The following is a 23,358-nucleotide window of genomic DNA, read 5'->3' as shown; positions in this document are numbered from 1 at the left end:
CTCCTAGTGTCAGTTTCTCATCTCTTTTACACTGGTGGATATTCTCAGCAACTCCACTAAAGTCAATGGAGATATTTTGGGTTTACACTGGTGTAAATAAGAGCTAAACTTGGCTACAGATCTACTAAAATGTTGCATACATGGCCCAGAAGGGGAACAGCTTTGTGGTAAATCACCTTCAGGCGCATTCACTCCCAGACATCCCCACATGGCATCTATGTTTCCCAAAGTCTCCATCTTCTCTCTTTCTCTCCTTCATACACAGCAGTGCCCCTCAAACCCAACCTGGAAAGATCATCCTGCCTAAGGGGGCTTATTCTGCATAAGGGGGCATTGGTGGATATTCTAAGCAAAATTCCCATGAATGTTAATGAGAGTGAAACCTGTGTCTCCAGGAGAGGACAGGCCCCTTCAGTATGCAATGTAAACCATCTCCAAGATAGTCAATCCTGGGCTTTTCATAATGAGAGACATTCTACTGCACCAAACAGTCATTTACTGTTTTGGTGATGTGCTGATTTGTATACACTTTGAGCCTGATTATCCTATCTGTAATACTGGGTTTATATCAGTGTAATGCCAGCAAATTCAATGGAGTTTCTCCCATAAGTGGAGGAGTATTAAGCCCATACATTCTATCCTAATGTTGTCTCTTACAGACCCATGTTGACTTTCATAGCCACATGCTGAGTTTGAACTTTTAGGAATTCATCTGAATTCTGCCATACAATGCTCTTGTATTGTTTGCTTGGTGGGATGGATTAGAAATAAAAAGCTCACAGCCTATTGTGGACAGAGCCAACTTTGAGGAGCTCAGCTTCTCTCAGGATCTGGTCCAAGCACCCAGTTATCCAGAAACAATATGTTTTCCCTGTAATTATTTGAGGTCAGACAATTATATTTTGATGCATTTCAAAGGATGACCTTTTTTTTAAAATGGAGCACCTGTACTCTGGGAGTCTCACTCCTGGCCACCTTCACCACCACGGTGTGTTCAAGCAGGCCATTGCCAGTCATACTATTGCCATATTTACAAGTCCCAGTCAGCTCTTATTTCTGGGGAGAAAGGCAGCAGTGCTAGCAGCCAGTTCTGCCTTCCATGAGGCCCTTCACTCACTCACCCACCCACCTATCCTCCCAGGGCTGCCTTCCTCTGTATTTAGCTGCTGCTAGCTGGTGGGATTGCTTTGCCCTCTAATTAGCCCTTCATTGTGGCTCCACTTGTTAATTGATCCTCTATACTGGTGGGGATTTGAGTGACAGGTTACTGTCAGCATGTTTTCCCCAGGAACTGAAATTAGAGGGGGTGTTGAATGTACAGGGGAGGTGTTGGAAAATGACTAAATTGGCAACATAGGCCCCATCACCCTCCTGTTTTTGCAAGTGTGGGGGCATGGGGGCGAGTGGGACAAGGGAGAATAAAATAAAATAAAAGTCAATGTCCTGTCGATCATAAGGCCAAAAAAAAAAAATCCCCTCTAAAATCAGTGGTGAAAAATCCTTGCAAGAAATATCAGCTATTTGGGGTTTGGCTAATGGGGGGAGCTGATTAAGGGATTCAAGATGAGAGGCATAACCTAGGCTGTGACTACACTTAGAGCATACACACACTTGCACTAGCCCTCGCTGAGCTAGCTGGCTCACAATAGCAATATAGCTGAGGCAGCCTGGGCAGCAGCAAGTGGCAGCAGGGGCTAGCCATGCTGAGTACATGCTCGCCGGCGTTCCGGCGGGTTTGTACTCGGCACAGCTAGCCCGTGCCGCCACTCACCTCTGCTTGTGCCACGCGACTATTTCTAGGGCGCTAGTCCCAGGACCACTAGGATGAGTGTGTCTAGGCGAGCTGAGAATCACAGCCTAGCCCCAAGGGCAGACATACGCTAAGGGCCACAGAAGAGTGAGTGTCAGGTGGTAATAGTTCCTTTCTCTCACTCTCTGGCTGTCTTGTCTGTTTAGATTTGTAAATCCTCTGAGACAAGGACTGTCGCTTACAGGGTGTGTGGACTGTTGCTTGCAGGGTGTACCTAGCACAATGAGGCCCTGATTGCAGTTGTGGGTCTCTAGATGCTACAATGGTGCAAATAAATAATAATAATAAAATAATCAAGTGTCAAATGATCAAGGTTTTACTGTACTCTCATAAGAATATAAATAAAAATAAGTCAGAGATCATCCCCGATAAAAGCAAAATTAGCTTATTTCTCCAGGTAGGATTTTTGTTGTTCATCTTCTTTTGTTTAGATTTGTCCATAGACGGTGAGCTTTTCGTATGATTTTTTTGTTGTTGTTATTTATTTGCGGGGGGGAAATTGCTTCAACCAGTTTGACCTGGATGTTATTCAGAGACACGCAGGATTCCCTTCACCTATGAAATTCTAAGGAAATAACCAAACCATTCCAGTTTAACAAGGAAGTTGTAAGTTAGTGGCATTTGTGACATAAGAGAGAGAAAAAGAGCTGTGGAAAGACTGATTGTTTTGTGCTTGTTTGTTATTCTTGGTTGACCCGTCTGTCATTGACTGGGTGAATCCAACCACATCAGTTGCTGCTAAATTGTTGCTTTCTGAATAATTCGATGAACAAATGATTACCAAAAAAAAAAAAAAAAAAAAGTTAGTTTGCTGTTGTCAAAATAAAGTATTGTAGATGTGACATCTAAATGCACCACCAGGAAACTAGAAAAGGGAGAGACTACAAAAAAGGTCAGCTTTCGTCCAAAAAACATCCTGCAATGTGCATGGCCCAGCACAGAACGTACTGTATGCACTAAAACTGGCCATCGGGCTGGGATTTATTTTTAAGATGCTCTCTCTTTCAGGGCTACCAATCAAGGAACTGGGCCAAAATTTGTTAACACTCAGGAATTGTCGTAGCATATTCCTATTCTTTGAAGCATATGGTGGATTCTGACTCTCATATTCTGCGCATTCTGCCCATGAACCATGGGTCTATGAGAAAACCCCCACAATCACCCTGCCAAAAGAAGCCAGTTCTGCAAAGAACCACTGAAAATCCAGGTTCACTGATGCTGCAATAATGCATATATTCCAGAAGTTGCTGGTAGTCACAGTGGGATAGCACAGGAACTCCATATGTATCATTAAGGCATCCTCCATTGTTTTTGTTACATCTATAACATATTCTTACTGTGCTCTCCCTTTTCCGAGAATCCAACTTCACTACACCTCAACTGCATCAGATTTCTCTTGTCGCTTCCCTTCCTCTCATCTGCCAGAAACAACACTTCTAACCAACATTAAGAGCTTGCAAAGCAATATATTATTTAAAAAGAGAGAGAGAATTCACATCCTGAAGTGAAAACTGATGTAAAGGGCCCAGAAAAGTTCTCAAAGTGTTTTTCCTAAAATAAGAAAAAGGCTGAAAAAAGTGAGCAAGAAAATAAATTTTAAAAAGTGAGTTGACTTCAATTAATGTTGGAAGAACCTCAGACTCTCACTTTAGAACCTGCTGTCCCTTAGTACTGTAGAGCTCCTGGGATCCAGAAAGTGACAAAACAACATCAAGAAATGAGGGCTTCCTTTAAGACTGTATGCAAAGCCTATTGGTCCTTTGCATTCATTGATGATCACAAAGAACTCATATGGGGCGGGGGAGGGGGGGCAAAGTTGTTTGAAAAAAATATCTTTTAAAAAAATCTTTCATTGAGGGAGGAGTTTCCAAACAGAGATTAGAGGTAATAAGGTAATAATATATCACCTTGCTCTTATGTAGTGCTGCTCATCGGTAGACCTCGTTATTGTAATCATAAAAATGAACAATAATAGTTATTAAATCAGCAATAATTGGAGTTTACCAACTCTGTAAAAGCAGTTTCTCTGTTACATAGTTGTTAATCTTCCATAAACTTTTCAAATATCTGCTTATTTGCGGTGCCAAAACTCGCTTACGCCCCGATCCTGCAAACACTTAAGCATGTGCACAGCTTTCCTCTTGTAAATTGCTCTCATTGAAGCCAATTAAATGCCTCACAGAAGTGAAGTTAGACATATGCTTAAGGCCCTAATCAACCAAAGCACTTAAGCATGTGCTTAACTTAGTCCCATCAACTTCAATACTTGAAGTTAAGTATGTGCTTAAGTGATTTACTGATTTTGCTGGACTAGGATTTAAATATTTGAAGGCTCAGGGCCTGGTTTTTTTTGCATCGATGCAGATGGATCTTAGCACCCATACACAGCCCCATTGAATACAATGGGCTTCCCCTGTGGTGGGAGTACAAAGCCACTGGCACAGATCAGCTTCCAAGTTAAGGCACATGTGCTGTATATTTGGGAAGCATAATTTCAAGTTTTACATTCCATGAATATTTGCTTATAACTCTTAAAATCCTCCATCAGTTACCCATCCATTTTAATAGGAATATTTTGTTTTATTCTGAGTCAGTTCCAATTTAGATCAAAGACATATCCTGATTCAGTAAAGCACCTAAGCATGTGCCTAACTTTTAGCATATGCCTAAGTACTTCCCTATTCATCAAAGCATTTAAGCATTTGCTTAATTTTAAACATGTCAATAGAACTTAAGCACATGCTTACAGGCCTTTCTGAAGTGGGGCCTTGCTGAAAATACCACATTATTAAAGGTTCTAGGTCACACCTAGAATACTGGGCAGGGTTCTAGAGCTGAACATTCTAGAGTACAAGGTTCTCCCGGTGCTAATTTCCCTGGTGATGGAATGCGCCAATAAACACCTCAGACACAGCAGAGTCCCCTGAGAGAGCCTGGATATGCACAGTGAATGAATGTTTGCAGCAGTGATGTTTTGGCCCAGTTCCTGAGTTTAAATCAAGTGAGGATTAGAAGCAGATGGAGAACAAAAGGGTAGGGTTAGAAAGATATTTTTGTTGTCTCAGAACAACACCAAACTACCATCATAGTATTCTCCTTCATCTCCAGCTGCAGGTTGAAGAACAAAAGCAAAAGAAAGAAAGTATACTAGTCAATCCACAGTTGATGCTGTTCTTCTGTAAATACCCCACTTACTCTTTCCCTTTCCCTCTCCACTACTCCTGGAATCTTGAACTTGCTGGATAACAAAGAAAAAAGAAACGAAAGGAGAGAAGAGGGTGTCCAATGACTCAAATGCATGAAAAGAAATTACCCAGAGGAATCATGGGACACAGTACCTTTGCCCAACAGAGCTACTGAAACCCTAAGTGACTTGTAATTATTATACTGTAAGTCCCAAGACCATTGAGAGCTATTGTCTGTAACACACATTAAAGTCGTTTATTAATATAGTCATTGTTATTATTAAAATAATCACTGCAGTTACGGTATAAAGTATGTTAGCAATTGTTTATCCTGACTAGTTTATAGCTGATAACTAGACCCCTACCAAATTCATGGTCCATTTTGGTCAATTTCACGGTCATAGGATTTAAAAAATAATAAATCTCATTATTTCAGCTATTTAAATCTGAAATTTCATGGTGTTGTAATTGTAGAGATCCTGACCCAAAAAGGCGTTGTGGGGGGGGGGGGTGTCACATGGTTATTGTAGGGGGGGTTGCAGTACTGCTACCCTTACTTCTGCGCTGCTGCTGGCGGGGCGCTGCCTTCAGAGGTGGGTGCCAGGCCAACAGCCGCCGCTCTCTGGCCACCCAGCTCTGAAGGCAGCGTAGAAGTAAGGATGGAAAACCACAACCCCCCCTAAAATAACCTTATGACTCCCCTGCAACTCCCTTTTTTGTGTCAGGATCCCCAATGTAAGAAATGCTGGTCTTCCTCCGTGAAATCTGGCCTTTTATGTACTCCTATCCTATACTATACAGATTTCACGGAGGGAGACCAGATATCATGGCCATGACACGTTTTTCATGGCTGTGGTAGGGCCCGACTGATAACCAATTGTTAAAGGATCAACCTGCTCATTTGAATTATATTGAACGTCTGATTTTTTTTTACCAGAATTGAATGGAGCTCCGTAAAATATAGCTCTGATACAGAAACAAAACTAATTGCTCAACTGGTGTAAATCAGTGCAACTCCGTTGACTTCAATGAAGCCTTGCTGATTTACACCAGCTGCGGATCTCCCCTAAAATGTGTACTCCCAAAGCTCTGATGGAGAATAGTAAGGCTCATGCAGCTGTCAAAAAAATTCCCTCCTATTCATCTCAGAGAATTCATAGAATATCAGAGACCTCAGGAGGTCATCTAGTCCGACCCCCTGCTCAAAGCAGGACCAATCCCCAAATTTTGCCCCAGATCCCTAAATGGTCCCCTCAAGGATTGAACTCACCACCCTTGGTTTAGCAATTCCAGTGAGGAGTTGTGCTGGGCAAACAGCTGTCAACATCAGCTTTTTCAGTATTTATCTGAAGTATCACACCTCTAGGCCCACTAGCCTCATCCTAAAAGAAACCCATTAACAGATTTTACAACTGTCTAACAAGTGCAACCTTTCACCCCTCCCCGAAGAACTTTCTATGTGGCCCTTAGGAAGGCTGAAGCTTTGCTCTCCAGTTATGCTAAAGCCAGAGTAAAGCAACAAACTCAGATTCAGCCAGGAATACCATAGCAGAAGACAGGAGACATCGACTTAGACTGAATAGAGCTGACCAATACGACAGCACCATGAAGCAGCAATGCTGAGACTTGGTAGCATCCCATAAAGCCCATCACTTCCCAGATTCAAGGACAAGAAAGAAAGACAGACTTACCTTCTTCATACTCAACCTCTTGCTCTTCTTCTTCAGGGGCCTCTTCTTAAAGGGCAACACACACACATACAAAAGAAAAGCAAGTGCAAGAAAGCACAAGGGACATTAGAGATGTACAGGAGGAGCTTGGGATGGGAGAAGTCAAATTAGCTCGATTGTATGGCAATAAAGTCAAGATGAAACAAAGGATAATGTCATCTAGTGAAGGCACTTGTTCCCATTGGTTACTCTTCTGGGGCCAGATTATGCCTCAACAGGGCTACTCCAGATTTACTCCGGTGTAATCAAAAGCAATATTTGGCCAATGGGAAAGTGACTTTTCCTCTCTGCTCCTCTGCCTGTCAGATGAAGAAGTTGTGGCAAACTGCGTACTATCAATTCCACCACCCTGCATGTTCAATTTGTAGTGCACATCCCCAGTTACCCAGTAAGTGCAGATATTGGCACTGGCCAAAATTTACAAAAATAGGAAACTAAAGGTAGGCTCCTAAATCCATATTTAGACACCAAAGGGTGAGATTTTTAAAAGAGCCTTAAAAGCACAAGTCCTGTTGTCTATCTCTTGAAGACTTAGTTCAGGTGAGAACATACGCCCATAATTCTGGATGGCAAGTAAGAGATGGAGTATAGAATTTAGGAGGAAGACCTGGTGAAAACTAGACGCATATGATTTATTTGAGAAATTGTGTCTGATTATGTGTGTAAGCAGAGTCTGAATGAGCTCTCCCCTGACATCTAGTGGTGAGCTGTGGAAAAGGATTTCAGGAGTTGATCTCGTCTGCATGGGCACAGCCACCCTGCCTATGTACTCAGCATGATGGCATTGCTTGCCAAAATGATCACTTGTGGCTGGTGCTGGATCCCCAGTCTCCTTGTTATTGGGGCAGGAGTAATAAAGCATTGTTATCCTTGTTGTGTGAATCAAGGGCAGCAGAACCCTACCTGGCATACCCCAGTGGAGGGACTCACCCTCAACTGAACAGCACTCGCTAGGCAGGGGACATGGGTTCCAAAGCCCAATGAGTTGAGAGAGGGCGGGTACAGGTACTTGTATCTGGTGGTGTGGACTGTATTTAAGGGTCCTAGACACCATTTGACCCTTCCTCTCTCCACGTATAATAAAAGAGCTAATTTAGACTCAACTGAGAGTCTTGTTACATGTTGCAGAGCTGAAATTACTGATATCTAGGTCTAAGTATTAGACCTAATTTGGGACAGTGTCTCTGGTGCAAGAGACTGCCCAGTGTGCACCAGCAGTGAGGCCCTGCCCCCCTGCCGCCACTAACAGCTGAGAGCACTGAGAGCTGAAATCACTGACAGTTGTGTTAAGTGGTGGGCCCTGAAGACATCTTGGCGAGTGACCAGCCGAGCGGCTGGTGGAGAGGCGTGGCCAGCAAGACGGCTGGCGGAGAGGGCCAGAGAAGAGCCCTGCAGAGAGGCGTGGCAAGTGGCTGGCGTGGCAGTGTGCCCAAGCAGCAGAGCGTGTAAGGTGCCTCTTTAACCAGCACCCCTTCCACCCAGGATGGGAGATGAACTCTGCAAATGAACCTCTGGACTCTGGGGCTGCACTGACCAAGGACAGCAACTGTGAGTGGGGTGCAGAGAAGAGACGGGCGCATTAAATGGACTTTTGGGTTTCTGGACTTAAGAACCTGAGGAAAAAAGGACACTGCCCAACTTACTTGGGGGTGGGTCTTTTGCTCAGGGTTTATGTTTATGAACCTAGTTGCAGTATTTTCCCAAATTAATGCTGAGTTACTCCCCTCCTTTTATTAAAAGGTTTTGCTACACTCAGACTCTGTGCTTGCGAGAAGGGAAGTATTGCCTCTTAGAGGTGCCCAGGGGATAGTGTGTAATTGTCCCAGGTCACTGGGTGGGGGCTTGAGCCTGTTTTTCATTGTATTCTTGGAAACGAATCCCTAGATATTGAATCCGATCTTTGTTGATGCCAACTCTGACTGGCAGAAGGGTTACATGTGTTTACAAATTGTCTACAAGGAGCTTTCCATTTTCTAAATTGTTTGTAGAATAATTCCAGAATTTTTATTTAAGTATTCATACTTCAGACTGAGAGTATTAATACTGGAAATTCATATTGTGTCGATTAGTTTTGATAGGCCATATAATATTACTTCTGTTCCTTCTTAGAATCAGGTTTCTAGTGCTAACTCTCACATTTGTGAATTCAGAATTTGCTTTCCACAAACATACCCTCATATGCAATTTTATTTTAAGCAAATTATTAAGTGAATGGGGTTATTTTTGTTTTGTTTTGTTTTTTTGCATTTTTCTTCCACTTCCAACGAAAATCTAAAAAAATCCAGATTTTACGTTGCTTGGAATCCATCAGGGTATGACTGACAGATATAATCAAAATCACCTGTGTCATTCTGGCTATCATCTGTGCTTGCCAGACTCCCAACCAAATTTCACGGGACCATACTCATTAGCATACAGAATTCCAACCTCCTATAAATTACAGAAGAGAACAACTTGAAGTATCATAAAAGGTTTCAAGGAAAGAGTTTAAGGGAGAACCATCTCCCAAGCAACTGGAATTCAGTGAATACCCAGAAGGTTCTACTCTGCTGTGGGATGGTCTTATTTCAGTGAGAAGAAAACGAGTAATCCCATACATGGAGATTTGAACAAAGACAAGAAAAGCACATAACTCCATATTCTAGATGTTGCCTCCTCAGAATCTCTCTCAACCATGCAATATGAGTTTTGTTTAGTCTAATTTACAAAGAAAGGAGAACACCAGACTCAACAGACAACAGCATTTTGCCATGCGCTTTTTACACAGAAGATTGTTTTCCTATTGTTAGTTGAAACTATTTCCAAACCAATTCTGCATCTCTCTCCTGTTAATCCCCAGTCTGAAAATAACCCTATCAGAATGACATGGGTGTTGAATTACTGAAATTTTCTTTAATGTCACCTTCCAGACCCCCAAACTGTGCAGTTCCATACTGAGCATTATAGATTAGGTATATTAGGTACTGAAATCATGAATTTGGACCATAACAAATAACCTAACATATTTTGTGAAATTGGGTGGCTTTATTCTTCACAGTATGTTTTTCACTTTGGCAGAATTCTGTGGAGTCACTTTTCTTATCCACTCATCTAGACACCCTTCCATCCATCTAAATCTTCATCCATTATTTCTTCTCTTTCTGTGACTACCATCCCCCTCAACCATGTGTGAGGATGCTCTCCAAGAAACACTATAGAATTACAGATGGACAAGATGGATCAACCTGTACTTGGAATTACAATTTTGGCAAATACCACCATATAATCTGAAGGATCGTCAACAAGCTTTGCAGCAAAATAAGTAGTTCTGAGAGCAAAATGTTAATCTCCTTATCTCTCTCAAAGATCACAAAAGCAGCCACGGGTCTGTCAAGCATTTTCCAGCATCACTGCAGGGACTGCCCAACATGCTAATTTTTTCATTCTAGAACTCAGAACACGCCCGATAATTTGATCTAGAACCCAAAGCTCCTTCAGTAGCTCTAGCTAAACTCAAAAGCCTAACTTTTCAAGTGTCTATGGATCATCAGTGCTGCAATTTTTGGATGCCCAGCATGAGACACCTTAAAGGGGACTGATTTTCAGAAAATGCTGAGCATCCACTCTCTGAAAATCAGGCCATTTTGAGCAGCCAAAACTTGAGGTCCCACTTGAAAATTTAGGTCAGAAGTTTCAGTATAGAACCTGTGACACTTTTTTCATATTGCTTGAAACCACAACGCTTGGCAAACACAACCCTTTTCTCAATGTTCATCCAAAACTCTTCAGAAAAGAGGTCATCCCCGCCCCATCCCCCCCCCCGGACATCCCTTTCTTGGTCCTCATCTTGTACAACCTTAACTTTTTTGAATACTGTTTTCCCAGCAATGGAATGGCTTGTCTTCACTACCAGGGTAAATCGACTTAAGTTACGCTACTCCAGTTATGTGAATCATAGAATCATAGAATATCAGGGTTGGAAGGGACCTCAGGAGGTCATCTAGTCCAACCCCCTGCTCAAAGCAGGACCGATCCCCAATTAAATCATCCCAGCCAGGGCTTTGTCAAACCTGACCTTAAAAACTTCTAGGGAAGGAGATTCCACCACCTCCCTAGGTAACGCATTCCAGTGTTTCACCACCCTCGTCATGAAAAAGTTTTTCCTAATATCCAACCTAAATCTCCCCCACTGCAACTTGAGACCATTACTCCTTGTTCTGTCATCTGCTACCACTGAGAACAGTCTAGAGCCATCCTCTTTGGAACCCCCTCTCAGGTAGTTGAAAGCAGCTATCAAATGCCCCCTCATTCTTCTCTTCTGAAGACTAAACATCCCCAGTTCCCTCAGCCTCTTCTCATAAGTCATGTGTTCCAGTCCCCTAATCATTTTTGTTGCCCTCCGCTGGACTCTCTCCAATTTTTCCACATCCTTCTTGTAGTGTGGGGCCCAAAACTGGACACAGTACTCCAGATGAGGCCTCACCTGTGTCGAATAGAGGGGAACGATCACATCCCTCGATCTGCTGGCAATGCCCCTACTTATACATCCCAAAATGCCATTGGCCTTCTTGGCAACAAGGGCACACTGTTGACTCATATCCAGCTTCTCATCCACTGTAACCCCTAGGTCCTTTTCTGCAGAACTGCTGCCGAGCCATTCGGTCCCTAGTCTGTAGCGGTGCATTGGATTCTTCCGTCCTAAGTGCAGGACTCTGCACTTGTCCTTGTTGAACCTCATCAGATTTCTTTTGGCCCAATCCTCTAATTTGTCTAGGTCCCTCTGTATCCTATCCCTACCCTCCAGCGTATCTACCTCTCCTCCCAGTTTAGTGTCATCTGCAAACTTGCTGAGAGTGCAATCCACACCATCCTCCAGATCATTTATGAAGATATTGATCAAAACTGGCCCCAGGACCGACCCCTGGGGCACTCCACTTGATACCGGCTGCCAACTAGACATGGAGCCATTGATCACTACCCGTTGAGCCCGACAATCTAGCCAGCTTTCTATCCACCAATAAAGTAGCTGGAGTCTACATAGCTTAAGTCGACTTACCCCAGTGTCTTCAATGTGCTGGGTCTACGGATGATGCTCTCCAGTCGACTTCCTTTACTCTTCTCGGACAGCTGGAGTACGGGGGTCGACTGGAGAGCGCTCTGCCATTGATTTAGCGGGTCTTCACTAGACCCACTAAATCGATCCCCGCTGCATCAATTGGGGCAGCATTGATCTCCCTGTAGTGGAAACCAGCCCAAAGAGAAAGGGAATGAGATTCTTTAAGTGGGTCACATACCTTCTTCGTGAACTTCTGTAAGTGTCATGGAACAAGCAGTGATGGGAAACAGAGAAATAGAGAAAACAGAATACATATGTAAACACTTTGGAGCCTGAGAAAGACATCAAGGAATGAGTGAAGGAAAATAAGAATATTGATGCAATAAAGTCAGAAACACTTGAAACAAAGGTGCCTGGAGAGGCTGCTGGGAATTAAAGATGCTGTAAAGTTAAAGTAGCAGCAAGCATGGAGATTAAAGGAGAAAACCGCTGTAAGTGATCATTTGTGGTTAATATTTGTTTCTCATGTTCTTTCTCTTCTACCAACCCAGGATTCCTGGTCACACACATACACACACACACTTTGGAACTACAAAGAGGAATTCAGAAGTTGTGTCACATACCTGGCTCATGAACTTCATCAGGTGAGAAGTGTCATGGAACAAGATGCAACAAGAACAAGAGAATGAGAACAAGAAACATGTTATTAGAAGCATCTTAAGCTCTTTCAAGCCAGAGGAGGTGAGGGGAGAGTGATTAGGAAGTAGATCATAGGTAAATAAAAATAACAACATTTAAAAGGCAAATAAATTGACAGGGTTGTGAAAGGATTTTGTCAGGTGAAATAGGCATGCAGCTTCATGGTAAGAAATGTAAAGCTTGCAAAACCTATAGAGAGGAACTGACCACCATGATTTATAAAGGTTTCTTCTATTTTTAAAGCTACACATGAGCATAGGACTTAAAGTGATCTCAAAGAAATACTGGGTCTGTCATTTTCCAAGAGTGGGATTTCGTTCATTTGCATTATAACATTATAGGGCTTGAAAACCTGATTACATATAATGGTCCATCACTAATAATCAACTAACAGCACAAATCTCTCTGTATTTTTTCCTGGATCTACAACTCAGGCCACTTTATGCCTTGAATACAGTTTTGGAAGGGCATCTGTATGTGTTCTTGTTGCTATTCACATCCATTTGCAGTTTTGATTTATAAACACGTTATTTCATAAGGGGAAAACCTTGCTCACGGGTCTGCGTGGTGAATTTCAGCCTAGCTAGGATATGAATTTCAGTATTCTACTTTCCAAGTATGCAAAAGGGTTGACCCTGTACATCTGAGAGCAAGATTTTGACCTTTAAATGTGGTTCTCTTGCAAGCATTCCAGACAATATTGCTAATCGTGCATAACTGTAATGCAAAGATCCAACAGTATTAGATTCCCTTTATACAATCAATGGGCCAAAAATGGCTTTTTTCTCAAATATATTTCAACTAGGCTGTACTGAACTGGAGAGGGCCTATTTGCAACACTGCCCTCTATTGGATGGAATCAGAACTGCTCCACTTTGCATGATGGAATCTATACTCTTCATTGGGCTTGGAAGGATTAGATTTTTATTGGTAAATGTCAATAAAGGTTGATTTCACCACACGCACACAAAACTGATTAAAAAAATATTTCTACCAATAATTAAAATTTACAGATAGGTAAGAGCTAGCAGTAAGAAAAATGCTGCTTGAGAACTTATTAGAGTTTGATTTAGGGGTATTTATTATGTATATTTTGGTATGTGATGTTGTGTTTTAACAGTTATAAAGCTTTAACATTTTGAATCTCAACTTCTATCATCATTAAATAATTATTGTCTGGCCTCCACATTGATTGAACCCCACATAATTTCCTACAACCGTGAAAATTTAAATAGATAAAAATAAAAAAGCCTAAAACCCATAATTTTGCACAAATGTGAACATTTAAATCAATAAAAATCTTTTAAAACGCTTTAAAATAAACATTGATATCTTCTGTTGGTTTGTGTGTGAACAGTGAAATTGACCTTTACCGACATTTAATGATATAATTGAATTCTGGCAAGTCTACCCTTAATACAGTAGAAGCTTAGTTTTAGGAACGTCTGTCTTATAAACGATTGGTTACATGAACCATCTTTCTGCAGCCAACATCATTTTTCTTCCACCAAATGCCATTTCAGTCCTTCAGCCAACGTCCAAGCAGCTGTACAGGTTTGAAAAGACACCGCGATTTGGTGGCAAAGAAGAGATGCAGTTCTCATAAAGAAATTCAGGAACCCTGTATACATTTGTTACCATTCATTAGGTCCACTATTATTGAATGATTAACACATTAACTTATGCACTGTATATACGGTGATTTTGAGATGTTCAGTTTTATGAACTTTCCAAAGTTATGAACTCAATCCCCCATTAGTTCATAAAAGAGAGGTTCAAAAATAGCTAGAGGATTTTCTCCATTAGCTCAAGTGGAAGGGGCTTGCGTTTGTGCTTCTGTAGAATGATGATCTGAGTTCTATCCCTGCTGTCGGAGCAAAGCCCCAGTGTACAACACAGATGCAGTCCTAAGTGGATTTTAAAATGGTTCATATTTTTCCTCAAATGTGTTATTCTTACACCCAGAATTTAGGATTAGATATCATCATTTGTTATTTTCTGGAGAAATGGTTATGGAAAAACAATTAAAAGTAGAGAAGTAAAGAAAAAAGTATCATTAATATCTATTGTTATCTCCTGTTCCCTTGCACCACCTGTGATTTCCTGTGCACATTAACCCTTGAGACTGAAACAGAGGAATTCAGAAGTCACATCACATACCTGGCTCATGCACTTCATTAGGTAGGAAGTGTCAGGAGAAAAAGATGCAAAGGAAGACACAGAATTAGAAACAAGACACACAGGATGGCAATAACCTTAAATTTTTTCAAGCCAAGCTTGTGTGTACTCTATGAATAGGTTACAAGGAAAGAAAACTAAGGACATTAATGAGAGAACAAATGGCACATACAAGTTTGAAATGGGAAGAGAGGGGGATGGGAGAAAAAGGGGAAGGAGCATGCAGATGAAAGGTAAAAAAAGTATAAATCTTGCAAAATACATAAATATTGTGTGAATTAAGTACTGCTGGCTCCCATTTGTTTACAGAGAACCATATTTATTACATCAATGCAGTTTTATAAGTGTGAACAAAATAGAGACATCATATTTCTATTCTGCGCTTGTGGCCATTCCTTTCTTCCAGCACCCCAAAGAATGGATCCTCATCCACAGGCTCTACCTTGTACTTATATAAAGGGCAGAGCATAGAGGGTTTAATCTATGCTTTACAAAGCTATGTGCTAGAACAGACTTGTAGCTTAGTATACATCTTACACAACTGGAGTATGCTTTGGTGCAGCAGGGGAAGTGTATGAATTAGTGTGCTAGGAAAACAATGTCCAACTGTATTGGGCCAAATCGTGCCCTCAGATGGAACGTGGGCCCATATCCTGAGTTGGTATAAATAAGTGGATCCCCAAATGGAGCTACATTGATTTAACCAGCTGAGGCTCTGGCCCAGTATATTAAAATGTATAACATTTTTCATGCAGTGATTATCATTATCACTAGTCAATCTACAGAGACAAAGTTACAGAAGAAAGATTGAAAGCCAACATATTGTAAGTGATAACGTAACAGAATTGTGTCCCTTCCCCTTCTACCACCTTTGAATTCTTGCACACACTAATGCAGGATGGAAAGAGGAATTCAGAAGTCATGTCACATACCTGGTTCATGAACTTCATCAGGTGGGAAGTGTCAGGGAACAAGATTGATGCGACAGAAAACAAGAGAATTAGAATAAGCAACACATGATTATAACAACCTCAAACCTTTCAAGCCAAGCAGGGGAATATGAATTGGTTATAGGGAAAGAAAAGTAACACCATTAAAAGAAAGAGAAAGGGTGAGAAATGGAAAAATACAGGATGTGATGGAACGAAGCCAGGTAAATGGAGCATGCAGGTGCCTGGTAAGAAATATAAATCCTTCATAATATGTAAAAAAATTGTAAACCAAGTGGTGCTGGTCCATTTGGCTTACTAAGGTGTTTGTACTTATTTTAAACATGGCCGTGAACATAAATTTACAAATCTGATAGGAATATACAACCTGTGTTACTATTCATATCTAGAATGTAGGTTTACAAATATCTCACTAAGTTTTGGTCCCAGACCTCAGTTCCACCATTTTGCTCTCCCTTCATGCACCTACCTAGCTTGTAAATATCATGCACCTACCTAGCTTGTAAATATCAAGTATCATGCTAGTATCCATGTGTCACTGTTATGCAAAGGTTTACTTAAATCCACTTTGTAAGACCTACATTCTGCTGTGTAGCATAGCTACATACATTTAGTTATATATGCTACAACAGCCTTGCAACGTTATGGTTTAAAAAGAAAAAACCTTCTCTTTACAGTCTGCAAAGTTACATAATTTTGACATTTAGTAGAAAGCTTCACAGCTGGACCAAAACCTTACAGAGGAACGCTTAGGTAGGCAATAGAATTCATTATACAAACATGTTTGGCTAAACGTTATCCCGGGATGCTCCAATGTGGCACATATCAAGGACCTAACCCTGCATTTTTCATCCACCCAATTCTCTCACTGAAGTCAGTGGGAGATTTAAGCATCCAAAGAAGAGAGGATTAGGCTGTCAAATGGGAGAGACATACACACATAACCAGCGGCGCAATATGCCTACAGAACCTGCTTCCTTTTTCACTCCAGTGTACAACAGGAGAAACTCCAGAGAAATCAGTGGAGCTACACCAGTGGAAAACTGGTAAAAAGGGAAGATAGGACTCTGTATCGTTTTGACAAATGGAGGTTTTCAAAGCATTTACATGTTCCCCCAAGCTTAGTGCCTTTTTACATGCAGTGATCATTGCTTATATACTAATGTACAGATGGAACATTTTAAATGCAAATGATGCTGTGTGAGTAATAATTTGTCACAAATGGAACATTTTCTTGTCTCCATCCAGCTTCTTAAGAATTCCTGTGCATGCTAGCACTGCTGAGGGAAAGAGATACATTCAGAAGTTGTTTCACATACCTTCCTCATGAACTTCTTCAGATCGAAGCATCATGGAATGAGAGGCAATGACAAAAAGAAAATTAGAAAAAGAAACACCTGATTAAGACAGCCTTGAACTCTGTTAAATTAATGGGGTGGGTGCAAGAAAAGAGGAACTTAAAAGCTATGACATGGGAGAGAGAATTAATAAAATTGATAGGAACTGAAAGAGCAAGCTGAGGGTGAGCTGAAAAGAAACTGGGGAGTGAAAACATGGCTGGGTGAAAAAAACAGTAACATTGGTATAGATATTATTATTAGATTAGAATTGGTTGAAATTTTACCCAATTGGATTTTTGATGAAATTTTGGCCAAATGAAACGGGATTGTACAATGTTTTTCATGATTTTTTTTCTACATTTCTCAACTGGCTAAAAATTGGATCAATATTTTTTAAATTTTGAATTTTCAAAGACATTTATCCTCAAAATTTTGACCAAAAAAAGTGGAAAAAAGATTGCCAACAAATTCTTGAAATTTCAAAATTTCAGAAAATTTCAACCAGGTCTAATAATTATGGGATGTTAACATTTCATTTTACTTCTGTTCCATTATAAAAGGCCTGATTCTGGTGTGATCCAAACTCCCACGGAGGCAAATAGGACTTTTGGATCTGCAAGGATGTCACTTGATCCAAAACCTCTGAGATTAGAACTGATTGATATGTTCCCTGAAAAAAAATTTTGACAGAAAATTGTTTTTTTTCCCACTAAATGAAAATTTTTGTAAAGAGTGTCTTCTTTCCACAGAACATTTTTATTTTTAATTGAAAACTCAAATGCCTGAAACCCAAAATACTTTGATTTAGATATCTTGGCAGGATGCCTCATGGGATTTGTAATTTATTTTCCTCATGTCCTCATTCTCCTCTATGGTGTAGGCTCCCCAGCAGGACTACATCTCCCATGATGCACAACAGCCAGGGATTCCCATGATACAACTGCCTGCCCTCACCACAAGTGGAGACTGTGATGCAACATAGGATATTTAGTCCAATAAGGGAGCTCAGCCTATACAGGAGAATGAAGCACCCAAAAAACAACTCCCATGAGCACCACAATGGTATTTCCAAATTGAAATATTTTAGTTTTTCAATGAAAAAAAACTGGGTTTTGGACTAAATATTTTAATTTTTCACCAAAAATGTCAAACTTTAGATGAAAATGATTTTTGTTGTTGTTTTCATCATTATTTTTCACAGAAATAAACCCCATTTTCTGATCAACTCTACCATTAACATCAATGGGAGTCTTTCCATTGATGTCAATAGGCTACGGACCATGCCCTTGGACATGTTGGGCATGTCTACACTTACTTCTGGAGTGATCAATCCAGTGAGGGTCGATTTATCACATCTAATGAAGATGCGTTATATCGACTGCCGAGCACTCTCCCGTCGACTCTGGTACTCCATCAGAGTGAGAAGCGTAGGCGGAGTTGACGGGGCAGTGTCAGCTGTCGACCTACCACAGTGAAGATGCCGCGGTAAGTAGATCTAAGTACGTCGACTTCAGCTACGTTATTCAAGTAGCTGAAATTGTGTAACTTAGATCGATTTCCCCCTCCACTCCCTCAGTGTGGGCCTGGCCTTAGTGTTAATGCTTCTTTCTCTACTGTCCCTTCTCTTCTGCCATCTGAGGATTCCTTCACACAAAGTCCTCTTCCAAATTTGAAGAGAAAGAAATCAGAAGTCATGTCACATACCGTCCTACTGAATGTCTTCAAAACAAAAGGCAACAGAACAAAACCAAAAAAAAGACGATAGCATATGGGAAAATAAAACGGAAAATCATTAGACCCTTGAAGTCTTGCAAACTAAGACTTGGGGGTGGGAAGGGGTTAGAGAAAGAGGTTATATGAAAAGGAAACAAATCACCTCAGAAGACGGCAAAACAAAGGTCAAGCAAAGGTATGAATTGGGAAACCATAAAAGAGTTAGAGAAAGCATGCTTAGAGCATAGGAGCGTGCAGATTAAAGAGGGGAAAAATCAATTTCATATTAATATTTAATTCTGAAATCAAAAAAGGAGAAAGTTAGGTGAGAAAGGAGAAGGGTACAAAGGTGACAAGGAAGAATCTTTTTCACTGGGCATACTTGCCTGTATTATTAACATCCTTATCTCTCTCTTTGCATGTTTGACAAGAAGTGAATAAACACGGAGTATGAATGGCACCTTCACCCACATCAGTTTGTGCCTCTGATTTTCTGTTGGCTACTTCTCCAGTACAAGGATGGCACTGCCACTCAGGGCAGATCAGGCAGCAGAATATTAGAGGCAGCAAGACATCTGAGTTGCTCTGAGTTTTTGAGGGTGTCTGCATGAGGCTTGTTTGTGAAAAAAAATCTCTTACCACTGCTACTGTTTCAGCTCCATCCATGTGAAATGAAGGATAGCCACTACGTCACAGAGGAGGCCTTGCACTGTCTTATGGGTCTACAGCTGCATCTGGAGAACGTTGCTCTGCAGACGCCACAAGCATGAGAGAAGGTTCCATCCAGGTAGCAATGTTGGGCGTGCTAGTGCAGGCAGGGCTCCAGGCGGCTGCTGGTGTTTCTAGCACCGGGATGTCTCGTCCTGCTGTGGGCAAATCTACACAATGCAGCCCTTATAATGCTAGCACCCGGTCTACATTTGCAACCTCCACTGTCACTACCCCAATGGAAATGAACTGGCTGTAGCAATTTGGGAAATTTGGGACAAAAATGCCTAATGTGCACAAAACCTCTGAGAGTGATTATGGCACAGAAGGAAGGACAAGACGTACCTCAGAAAACCCTTGGCAGCCTTTGAGCCAGAGTTGGTGTCATAATCTCGCGAACAAATATCTCCATCTCCCAAAGGGGTTTTCTGCCTACCTTTACCAGAGGAAGCTAAAGAACTGGGGTCAAATCCTAAAAGCACCTGCAAGTCCAACGGACTTCTGCACTTCTCAGAATTTGGCCCTCAGTTCTGTCCCAGGAGGTTTTTAACATCTATCTAAATAGAGTGTAAAATAAATTTCACTTAATTGGGCAGGGGTGAATGGCTAGGGGGCACTTTCCTTGCATTCAAACTTCTTTGGAAGAAAATAAGCAAGCCAGTTTTGAAACACAGCTGCCTAACTTGAAGGCTGGCTACATGCAGGCAATATGCAGAATGGCTCTAGCCAATGTCTGGGCAGTGGCAATAGGGGTATGTCTCTGAAATCTTCCTCTCCCTGACATAGGGGAAAATCTTACCAGTGAAATCGCTCTGGGAAAACATGGAGAAGAGAGCCTTGCACACTCCATCTTTTTTCAAATCTCCTATATTTCTATAGTAGCTTGTCAAATCATTGGCCTGCTAAAGGTGACCCAAAAATACTTATTCTTGCCCAGCTCTGAGTTTCAGCTTTTGTGTTCCTCTTAGCAACAGCTGCTGATGTCCCTCAGGTTGACACTAGACCAAAAACATGTTTGAATTTCAAAATTTCAATGAAATATCCTGTTGAAATTTTGAATTTCAATGAAAAGAGCAAATTAAGCTGAAATTTTTGTGATTTATTTATATATTGCTAGCCACACCTGAGGCCTGAAAGAACACAAGAATCTTCAGCACTTGCTTTCCTTACATCACTTTATGTGCTGTTGAGGTGATCAGCTCATTTAGGGGAAAGCACAGATTCTCATATTGTGAGTTGATCTCAGCAGATAGGTAAAGGAGGAAAAATTTTTCAGATTTTTTTTTTCAAAATATTTGTTATGTTGTTGATGTCAATTGCGGGTTTACCTGATTAAGGACGGCAGTATTTGGCCCAGGATATGTGGTATTTTAGTAGAGGAGGCTCCATATGCAAATCCCAAATTTGAACAGCCCTGAACTTAGGGGATGACCCCATATAGATTCAGCTTTGAACCGCTCAGCTAGACTCTGTCTCAGCATAATGTGATCTAGATGAAATTATATAAGGTGAGTGTAAAAGTGGTTGAAAGATTGTACTCAAAGTGTAGTTATCAATGGTTTGCTGTCAGACTGGGAGAACATGTCTACTAGCGTCTACTTGCGTCTGTTCTGGGCAAGGTACAAGTCAGTATTTTCAGTAATGACTGGGATAATTGAGTGAAGAGTATGCTTATAAAATTTGCAGATGACTCCAAGCTAGGAGGGGTTGCTGGCACTCTGGAGGACAGGATTAGAATTCAAATTAACCGTGACAAATTGGAGAATTGGTCTGAAAGCAACAAAATGAAATTCAGTAAAGAAAAGTACAACACTTTTAGGAAGAAAAAATAAATGCACAACTACAAAATGGGGAATTGGCTAGACAATAGTACTACGGAAAAGAATCTGGGGTTATAGCGGATCACAAATTGAATATTAGTCAATGTGATGTAGTTGCAAAAAACTCTAATATAATTCTGGGGTGCATTAACAGGACTGTCATCTGTAAGACAAGGGAGGTATTTGTCCCATTCTACTTGGCATCCATGAGACCTCATCTGGAGTACGGTGTCCAGTTCTGGGCACCATCCACTTTGACAAAAATGTGGACAAATTAGAGTCAGTCCAGAGCAAAGCAACAGAAGTGATAAAAGTTTCAGAAAACCTGACCTCTGAGGAAAAATTTTAAAAACTGGACATGTTTAGTCTTGAGAAAAGAAGCCTGAGGGGGCACCTTGTAACAGTCTTCAAACATTTAAAGGCTGTTATAAAAGGAACAAGGATCAATTTTTCTCCAGGCTAGCAGAAGGTAAGACAAGTAGGTCTGTCAATTAATCACAGTTAACTCATGCAATTAACTCAAAAAAATTAATCGTGATTTAAAAAATTAATCGCTATTCATCACAGTTTTAATTGCACTGTTAAACAGTAGAATACCAACTGAAATTTATTAAATATTTTGGATGTTTTTCTACACTTTCATATATATTGTATTCTGTGTTGCAATTGACATCAAAATATATTATTTTTTATTACAAATATTTTCACTGTAAAAATGATAAACAAAAGAAATAGTATTTTTCTATTCACCTCATACAAGTACTGTAGTAAAATCTCTTTGTCGTGAAAGTGCAACTTACAAATGTAGATTTTTTTTGTTACATAACTGCACTCCAAAACAAAACAATGCAAAACTTCAGAGCCTACAAGTCCACTCAGTCCTACTTCTTGTTTGTCTTAGCAATTGGCTGAACAAGTGTGTTTACATTTACAGGAGATAATGCTGCCCGCTTCTTATTTACAATGTCACCTGAAAGTAAGAACAGGCATTCGCATGGCACTGTTATAGCCGGCATTGCAAGGTATTTATGTGCCAGATTCGCTAAAGATTCATATGCCTCTTTGTGCTTCAGCCATCGTTCCAGAGGACTGGCTTCCATGCTGATGACACTCATTAAAAAAATGTGTTAATTAAATTTGTGACTGAACTCCTTGGGGGAGAATTGTATGTCTCTGGCTCTGTTTACCCGCATTCTGCCATATACTTTATGTTATAGCAGTCTCGGATTATGACCCAGCACATGTTGTTCATTTTATTAACACTTTCACTGCAGATTTCATAAAATGCAAAGCAGGTACCAATGTGAGATTTCTAAAGATGGCTACAGCACTCGACCCAAGGTTTAAGAATCAGAAGTGTCTCCAAAAATCTGAGAGGGACTAGGTGTGGAGCATGCTCTCAGAAGTCTTAAAAGAGCAACAGAACCCAAACCATCAAAAAAGGAAATCAACCTTCTGCTGGTGGCATCTGACTCAGATAATGAAAATGAACATGCATTGACCTGCATTGCTTTGGATTGTTATCAAGCAGAACCCATCATCAGCATGGATGCTTGTTCCCTGGTATGGTGCTTGAAGCATGAAGACATATGATTCTTTAGCACATCTGGCACGTAAACATCTTGTGACGCCGGCTACAACAGTGCCATGCGAATGCCTGTTCTCACTTTCAGGTAACACTGTAAACAAGAAGTGGGCAGCATTATCTCCCGCAAATGTAAACAAATTTGATTGTCTGAGTGACTGGCTGAACAAGAAGTAGGACTGAGTGGACTCACAGTCTCTAAAATTTTACATTGTTTTATTTTTGAATGCAGTTTTTTTTATATAATTCTACATTTGTAAGTTCAACTTTCATGATAAAGAGATTGCAGTGCAGTACTTGTATGAGGTGAACTGAAAAATACTATTTTGTTTTTTTTACAGTGCAAATATTTGTAATCAAAAATAAATAGAAAGGGAGCACTGTACACTCTGTATTCTGTGTTGTAATTGAAATCAATATATTTGAAAATGTAGAAAACATCCAAAAATATTTAAATTAAATAAATGGCATTCTATTATTAACAGTGCGATTAATTACGATTAATTTTTTTAATCTCATGATTAATCGCAATTAATTTTTTTGATCGCTTGACAGCCCTAACAACAAGTAATTGGCTTCATCTGCAGCAAGGGAGATTTAGATTA

The 23,358-nt window shown here is 40.6% G+C and overlaps 1 protein-coding gene across 7 annotated transcripts in view; it reads right to left on the bottom strand.

Moving 5' to 3' along the window:
• The window catches only part of TNNT3 (troponin T3, fast skeletal type), a 48,084-nt gene that overhangs the window by 14,230 nt on the left and 10,496 nt on the right, over positions 1 to 23,358 (bottom strand). For 4 of the 7 annotated variants that reach the window (XM_043549507.1, XM_043549506.1, XM_037899630.2 and 1 more), the window contains 4 exons: positions 16,907 to 16,921; positions 15,570 to 15,581; positions 14,620 to 14,631; positions 12,384 to 12,395 (listed from right to left, as the gene is read on the bottom strand). The exons of 1 other annotated variant lie outside the window; for it this stretch is intronic. In XM_043549507.1, the coding sequence (XP_043405442.1) occupies positions 12,384 to 12,395; positions 14,620 to 14,631; positions 15,570 to 15,581; positions 16,907 to 16,921 (51 nt within the window). The remainder of the gene's footprint in view (positions 1 to 12,383; positions 12,396 to 14,619; positions 14,632 to 15,569; positions 15,582 to 16,906; positions 16,922 to 23,358) is intronic. 2 more of the 7 variants (XM_043549508.1, XM_037899632.2) reach the window with 1 other exon arrangement.

Source organism: Chelonia mydas, chromosome 6 (genome assembly GCF_015237465.2).
Source record: "Chelonia mydas isolate rCheMyd1 chromosome 6, rCheMyd1.pri.v2, whole genome shotgun sequence".
Taxonomy (NCBI): domain Eukaryota; kingdom Metazoa; phylum Chordata; order Testudines; family Cheloniidae; genus Chelonia; species Chelonia mydas.
This window is presented reverse-complemented; position numbering and strand designations above follow the sequence as displayed.